Raw genomic sequence first — 9,178 nt, forward strand, 5'->3', positions numbered from 1 at the left:
ATTTTTTTTTTTATACTTTTAACTTATGTCAAAATCGATATATAGGTAGCAAATATTATTTTGGAATTCTATTGGTTTAAATTGAATACGTTGTATTCGGGCTCTACCACTTTTACCATTGTCGTAAATATGAAATACTACAAGCATTGATTAATAACAAGTACATTAGGTTGTAACTTATTATTCGGACTATTCAGTGTATAACATATTAAATGAACTTCTGTTATAAAAAAATTTCAAAAAAAAAAATTAATTTAATTTAGATGGCACATTTTTTAGAACTAATTATTTGATAAATCTTAGGATATTCAAAATTACAACCACAACAGTCTGGTATCTTTGCCGTCACATGTGAAGTTGCCAGTTGGGTAAACTTTTGATTTTAACATATTTTAATAAATTCAGCATTAAATAATATTTAGTATGGTTAAATCTTAAATCATGTATCTACACAGATTCTCAGATGTATTAGAATATTGACAAAAATACTAAACAGTCATTTTGAATTAAGAAACACTGATAATAAAATTAATATTTTTGTTAATAATTTGTTGTAATCTAAGTTTATCATGTTAAAATAGCCAGCAGGCTATCTACATCTTAATATAAAATTAAATTAAAAAATAATTTTATTTAGGTAGGTATAAACGAGGGTATAAATTATGATAAAAACCAGAGGACATTTTAAATTCCATTCACTATTACTAATTACTATTAAACTACCATTTGTAGATAATATACATAATATGCTCAACAAGTAGCAATGCAACTTTGTATAAAGTTCAAATATTTTAAAAATACAATAATAATTTCTTGTGTAATTTTTAAAATATATAGGTACATTTAGCAAACAGTATAATGTATTAATATACCTATTTATGTATATATGGTATTAAATATTAAACATTAACTGTTGGACAATAGTACAATACATATAAGGAAAAAACTAATATATTATATTGCAGTGTTAATAACATAATTTTTAACGTAGTCAACACACATACAGATATAATACAATTACTTATCGTTACTCATAATAAGGTAAAAAATTGTTACCTATGAAAAAATCATTGCCCACATAGTTATGTTGATTGTGAATGTTAAAAATAACAAATTTCCTCTGAATATTTTATTACTCACCGATAAATACGAGGATAAATATGATAAAATATAAATTTTTAAATTTGATTTCACATGGGTAGATTGGATCAATTGGTTAACAAAAAAAACGATAAATTGATCAAATCAAATACAGATTATATACATATCCACATATATAGGTATATATTATATATTTTTTATAGGTATCTACAAACAAAAATCTATGGTTTTTACTACCAAAGTGATAGAGCCATATTATGTATGTATTTGAGACCTCTCTCTCTAAGTGGTACCTAGTTGAAAAAAATTGCGAGAAGTTACAAAACATTTTCAACATTGATCTTTGGGAAATTAGTTTTACAAAACTCAACTCTTTAAAATGTATAGTAAATTAAACATTAATACATATATGTACCTAACAAATTTAATCACAAACAGTAGCATGCTACTATAATTACTACTCTGGTAAGCAGTGGCGCTCAAGATATATTTTTCAGGTGTAGCAAGAAAAAATTTTACTCACCTACCCACCCCCTCAAAACTCAAAAAATAATATTATTTTATACATTTTATCATATTTTAATTGATAATATTAGTAAATATTAAGGTATTAACAAATATAATCTGTGATTAATTATGAACATATTTCAAGTTGATTATTTTATGTTATTATACCCACCCATCCCTTATTTTCAAGGCGTAGTGACCGCTACACTTAGTAATAGGGTTGGGCGCCATTGCTGGTGAGCAAGAAAAACTATTCAATCATATGTCATACAATAAATGAGTTATCATTAAAATTCTAAATTAATTAATAGTAAATTAAAATTTTTATTTTTATCTCTATAAAGCAATTCCATAAAATATTTAATAAGTGGAAAAATGATAATTATTGATGGTTGGTAATTTGGTAAAATTTAATAATATCAATTAATTATGTAGATACAATTGATTTATACAGTCAAGAATGTATCTAATACATAAAAAAAATTGTATTCAAACTTATCGCCACATATATACAGCTAATATACAACTTAATTTGAAAAAAATATATATACCTATATTATAATATATAAATGCATATTCATAAATACTAGAATAATGTAATTCCTAGATATTATACCTACAATCTACCTATTGAATACTCATTCATAATTTAAATTTTAAGGTGTTTAAACTTTATTTTACTTCCTAGTGGCTTTAGTCTTTAGTATTTATTAAAGGCGAGATTAAAGGTTAACTTTAAACTAAAATTTGAAAAAAAAATAAAACTTTTACCTATTAGGTACCTATAAAAAGTAAAGTAATGAAAGATTATGACCAATAACAAAATTAACCAACAATAGTTATCAATTTTTTCCAAATATTAAAAATCTATAGATTACCTAACCAAACCTAACCAACAATAATTAAGCACAACAATTTTAATTTGTATGCAATTTTATATTTTTTTAATTATATAAAGAAATCATTAAATAAATATATTAGGTATATGTGTTTTCTGTTTAGTTTGATACTAGAATGACATGACTACCTATAGATACTAGTAAAAACTAATATTGACTTGTACTACTTAAGCTTGAATAATGTTATCTCGAATAAAGCCAGTCTCAATTTCGTTATCTTGAAAACCACCAGATGCTAAGACTACCTGGCCGAAAATAGTCAATTGTCTTTTTTATCTATAATAGGTTTGTATTGTTGGATTGTAGAAATGATGTCGATTAAATTATGTTGAAAAGATTTGAATATAAATCATGGCCCAGTAGTAGGTATATTAGAATAATTACATGCGAGAAGTATGTACAGTAGCTGTAGAAAAAAATCTGAATATAAAAGATGAAGGTCTTAGACCTAGTATAGAGAAAATATTATAATACTACAAGAGCATTACTACAATAGTGGTTAAGTGGAGACATTCGTTGCAAAACTAATTAGTCATTTTTAAGTGAACAAAAATGATAGTTGAGTAGAGTGGTAGTCAAAATAATGGAATTGTATCAAACCTGTAATCATAGCATAGGGTGGTATTCGAGATAATGGAAAAGTACCCCTTTAATAACTTAAGTTAAATTAAGAACATGCCATAGGTAATCTAATTTGGTTATTTCAGCAGAGTATAATGGTCGGGCATATTAAATTACTATAAGAATTTGTAACATATTTTATTAAATAGTAAAAAGATTTAAACAATGATCATTGTTTTAGTTTTTATTTAAATCCCATATCAACTTCATAAAGGCTATAAAAAGACTGTTCATTGCATTTTTAATTTTGTAGTTGTAGGTACAGTTTCCATTCTTAAAACATTACATAATATTATAAAAGTCTGTAAAAATGATCAATAATGATTATAAGTATAACAGAAAACAACATATGGACTACAACATACCCACATTGTTTCCTAAAAAATTTTAATAATCTAAAAGTTAAATGACTCAGGGTTCTGGGAAGGAAGGACATTTAAAGAGGTTAACAACTGAAGATATTTTAGCACATTTTGATATTATATTATCTTTTTACTTTTGAATGTCCACAAAAATCAGAAAAATGAGTGTATAAAATGTAGGCAATCATAAGCACAACTGCCCCCTCCCAAATTACTCATAGTCCCTCAAGAAAAACGAATATTTAAACTCGTATAGTATTTATTCAAAATGATTAAATAATAATAAAGTATTTAGCATATTTCACAAGTCAAAATGCTGCATGTGAAATGCTTAATGCGACATATTTAATAATATCAGAGCACAATAAACATTAATTCATAAGACATACCTAAGACATTTTGTAATATTTATTTGTTTAATGTTCTGTAAAGTGTATTTATAATTTGTTGTCAAATTGTATATTGACCTATTTCACTGTGGAAAACTCTGGTCATATTCAGTCAAAGTATATTGTATGCCTAAATTCCTTTAAAAACTTGGTAAATGATAATACAGCTGACATTAAATTTGTTAAGTAAAATATGAAACAAGTTGTAAACACTTTCATTGGTACCTAATAAAAAATAATGAAATAAAAATGAAACTAAAGTAAAAATAATCATTTTTTATGATAAAAAATAGGCGATGAAGCAAACAGCAAAGCTCCCTTGGATTACTCTTTAGAAATATGTATGGAAGGGCTTCAGCCTTCCCCAAAAAATATATTTGGGCTAGTTGCTCCACTGGTGCCAGTCGCATGGTGATTTCTCCCCTCCGGTTGATTTTATTCAAATAGATGTTTATGATGGACTATGTTTGTTTTATACTTTTAATTGAACACATAGAATAGAGCAATAAGAGCAATGAAATTAAAAGTTCTTTATAATGTATAGTCACATATCTATTATGTTACAACCCTTTTAAACAACCAATAGTTGTTGATATAAAAAAAGATAATTACATATACTTGTGTTTAAAAGTTAAAGCTGTGTACAACTACACATTAGGTACCAACTAGGATACATAAACATTGGTTACTCGAAAATATTTGACTACACCAAAGTTTCTCAGTGTAAGCATCCACCACAAATATAAGATTTAATATTATTCTTCGGAATTACATCGATCATTGTAAAAATGAGAAAGAAAGCATACATACCATTGAATGGCCAAATATGTGCAGGTAACGAGTGAGCCGAATAAACACGTCCAAGACTGATATTAGCAGTGACCGTTGGACTGTCCAAATTCTGGTCGTCGTTCGAGCTGCTGTCAGCTTCCAAGACATCTGTGATATCGAACCGCGGACTCGTCGAGTTGCTGTTGTTGTCATGGCCATTGGGCACACCGGACAGAGACCTGGCGCGCTGTCTGTCGTTGGCTACAGCGCTGGGCAGGGAACGCAGAATGCTGAACCCAGGGTTGCCGGCCGTTTGCACAGAATCCGACCCGTTGCCGGAGGTGAACGACCGGTGGTCGCCGTGACCGGCGCCGCCGTCATCGCCGTTGGCCGTGCTGGCCTTTGCTCCCATCTCGCATGCAACGAACGTTCACGCGAACACCGCTGCAGGACGACGCGAACGAACACGGACGGCGAAGGTTTGAGTTGTTGGTCTGTATCGCGTGCGTCGTACTATGAGCGATCGACCACCGAAAGATGAGGTTTCGTCATGCGGACGACGACGTCCGAAACATTCGACATCGATCGCAGCACCAAAAATCAACTGCCGACGTGTACTGCTGATGGCGCACTTCAAGTCACAGCGGACGACGGGAATCCACTTGGAATTGCGCACAGAAAACAATACGCGACAGTTCCGACGACGGTACGAGAACGAAAACAAAGAAAATTAATAATAATAATGATGATATGATAATAATAACAACAATACCACGAAAACTACGACGAAAACTGTTTTAACGCAATAACTACGATAATATCAATTAATAATTATTTATTTGTCGTTTCAATCATTAATTTTATGCTACTTTTTTCCGTCCCAGCTTTGCGTTCGTCGTCTCTCCGATACTATGGTCTTTATGTCGTCGCGCAGTTACGAATTGGTAGTTCTGATAATGATGATAACATGGTCAACTGGTGAAGTAAAAAAAAAAAATTTAATAACAAGTCCAGACGCATAACTGGTATAACACAGCGACGAGGGAGGGGGATTCCTGATCAGCTGTTCCCCTACGTACTAATAATAATAATAATAATATTTAATATTATGTCGAAGTGTGGCGACGGTGTTGTCTCGTCTCCGCCGTGTATGTTATATTACGTAAAGGCCAAAGTCCCGATTACGACCGCACATTACCACAGAATAGAATGAATAGATAATAAAAATATTATATTGTTTGTAGTGGTGGTACACACAAACGACCCACTGCGTATTAATGCTGCAATAGTGCAATGCCATGCCGATTGTCATGGCGATACCTATTATTATATTATTATGCTAAACGTAATTTCACGAATCGCGGTTACGTTCGACACATAGCTATGCGTCTAAGTGTATAACTGAACTGTGTAAGCCGTATCCGACAGACGTAAGGTAAAAGTGTACGGTGTACCGGTAGCAAATTTAGACTGAGGCCCTCAAAGTTTGAAGAAATTGGGTGCAGGGGACTGGGAGAAGAGGGAGCATGACATAAAAAAAAAATACCCAGACAAATGATTTGTCCCAAATCAAACGAAAACTCGAAAAGATTTTCAAAATTTTTACAAGGTTTTAAATAATTTGATAAGTAGGAAAAATATCTAAATATCTTTTATAAGCTATAGGCTATAGCGTCACGCCATCACTATTTAATATATTTTGTTAATTAATAAATTTGATTTCTGTGGTTGAGGAAACAGCTCCGATATCCAATAGGGTCACTAAGTTTCATGCTATGCAACCGAGTATAACATATTATAGACTATAGTATTTAGGCGACAAGTACGCGAACGTTCCAGGGCTCAAGTACCCATTGAATTTGTTTCCTCATAAAATTCCATTAAAACTGGTTATACTAACAATGAAAATAATTGATAAATCTATACTAAAATAAAATATGGTATGTCATATGTCAATATGTATGGTGACACTCGAAATGTCTCCCAAATTTAGGTAGGATTGCCTCTCATAGATGGTTAATTAATATTATATCGATCGTTTTACGTGTTCTATCGACTATTACATCGATGTCCGTAATATTCAAAAATATAATTTTTTAAGACATACAGATATTTTTTTGAATGTCTGTTTTTGAGTGAGCCGAGTCCCCTATACATGTTCCTAGAAATTATCCACAGCCTCCTCCGCATTGAAAATTCCTGAGAACGCCACTGATAGGTAGGTACTAAACATACACAAACACATATTATTATAGATTAGGTACTTAAACAATCTTTAGTTCTTCGCTAGACAATATTATAATCAACAAAATTATAATATGACATCGAAAATATTCTCAATAAATTTGTTGTAAATAGAAGTATAAACTTAAATGGTTCAACTTTTTGTGTATTGAATTTTCACTAAATTGTAAAATATTTTTTTTGAAATTTGGGCCATATTTCTAATAACCTTTTTTGCAAACTAAATATTCGTAAAAAATCGTTACTCCCTCGTTTGTTGCCATCGCCTTACAAACGTAGGTACCTACTCAAAAAAAGTATTTACGTTAGGCAGAATGATGTTCTTACTTTAAATTTACTAGATCAATTCATCAATTTATTATATAAATAAAAGGTAACACGAAAATGGTTTTGATATAATTTATAAACCGCGAATTAAGATAGGTATGATTTATTAATCTTAATTCGTGTTGTAGACTTAACATAATACATTTCAGGGGCGGTTCCAGGGGGGAGGGCTCTAAGGCCCCAAGGCCCAAAACCCGTATTTCTAAAAATATATTTAATATAATATATTTCTAAAAATTGTGGTTTTGTATTTGTTATTATAAGGTTTGTGAAAATTATAAATATTAGGCTCCCCCCACCCAAGTCTCTGGAACAGCCCCTGCACAGAATAGAATAATTTCTACTAGAATATAGCCACTTATAGTTACTGACATTCGACCAACTGTTGGACTGTCGCTAAATGCTGATAATGAATAATGATGTATGCCTAAATTCTATCTGAGATTGAACTTTAATGTACTCGGTCGAAGCGTCCGGACGGACGATAACTGCAGCGCTATCAGCCGGCTTCATTATGAACTTTGGTAAACGGACGTGGCGAACCACCGCTAAACTTTGTCGCTAAATGACGCTGCCTTTATGTTATTTCACGGACTTAGATACCTTAGTAAATAAATCTAAGTATATTATCTTAGTTCGTGCCCCGTAGATATTTTTAATTTTATTAGGAGAGCAAAAGTTTGAATGATCAAGCTAGCAAGTAAACTGCCCTACCTATTTCACTGATCTTGCCAGGAACGCCACGAGTATCATACGTGAACTCAGTAGTTTTATTAACCTGGGCTCAGCTTTTTTTTTGTATTTTTGTCGTGGAAAAGTCCATTTTTATAAGCAAATAAATAATATCGAACAATTGTTTGAGTATCATCATATACTTAGATAACAATTATCTAAAATCATTTATGATGATCAAAATACGAAATTGGCAAGTATAAAAATTTTTTTAAGGACAATAATGGAAAGTTTTCTGTGTATCACAAATTATGATCCTCAAGAGTCAAGGCAGTCATATTGTTAGTCTAGAATAGTATAATTTATAGTGAATATTTTAAACTTTAATAGGACATATTAGAAAATACAAATTTTGCTTGAATCTAGATTCATTAGAAATTTTATTTTGTATTAAACTCGATTCAGAAAAAAATAATTTTGAATATTTTTATACTTTTTTTAGTATGACAAAAAATTTTAGTATATTATAATTTTATTTATGTTATACAATTATGTCTTCAAAATATTGGTATGCATCCTTTTTATTATAAATACAATTTCCCACACTCCAATGATTTTCTTTGTTCTTGTTATCTGACATGCCATGACGAAATTTAATATAAGAGGGAGATCCAAAATCTCATAATTGAAAATTAATATTACATTCACACAAATCTATTGAATAAATAAATTATTATTAAAAATTACCATTGTAAAGGGCATGGCATGAATGGATTAAAAATAAATTCAACTATAGTTAACAATTTTATTTTATGTGAATATTTTCCTATGAAACATAATTATAATTATTATAGTAGAGTAAATTTAGTAACTATTTAGCGGTTCATATCTAATGATATCATCTCTATGATCTACTATTAATCCAAATACCAGCTAAGCATAAATTATCATTTTTAAGTATTAAGAGGAGGATCAAAATTAGTCATTTATTTTCGTTAACATACAAACTATACCCAACTAACAATTATACCAAACACAAATTTGAATAATAAAATCAGTTGCACTAAGAATTCAATTTTTTTGAGATGGAATAGGATAGCAGGCAGACAAACAACCACTAACTAAAGACCTCAATGACAAAATACATTTGTCAACTACAAAAATAAAAATTAATTTTCTCTCATTTAAAAAAAAAAAATAAACCAAACTATTAGATTGTTTTTTTTTTTATTAAATAAACCTAATGTATAACTTAGTAAAATTATATACACATATAAAACAGTAA

At 30.0% G+C, this 9,178-nt stretch overlaps 1 protein-coding gene across 1 annotated transcript in view; it reads right to left on the minus strand.

The window, feature by feature from the left end:
- LOC100161350 (E3 ubiquitin-protein ligase ZNRF2) overlaps positions 1-5,638 on the minus strand; it is an 18,437-nt gene extending 12,799 nt beyond the window's left edge. The window contains exon 1 of the mRNA XM_008186487.3: positions 4,690-5,638. Within this exon, the coding sequence (XP_008184709.1) occupies positions 4,690-5,062 (373 nt within the window). The 5' untranslated portion in view covers positions 5,063-5,638. The remainder of the gene's footprint in view (positions 1-4,689) is intronic.
- Positions 5,639-9,178: the final 3,540 nt, after the last annotated feature.

This window comes from Acyrthosiphon pisum, chromosome A2 (genome assembly GCF_005508785.2).
Source record: "Acyrthosiphon pisum isolate AL4f chromosome A2, pea_aphid_22Mar2018_4r6ur, whole genome shotgun sequence".
Lineage (NCBI taxonomy): Eukaryota > Metazoa > Arthropoda > Insecta > Hemiptera > Aphididae > Acyrthosiphon > Acyrthosiphon pisum.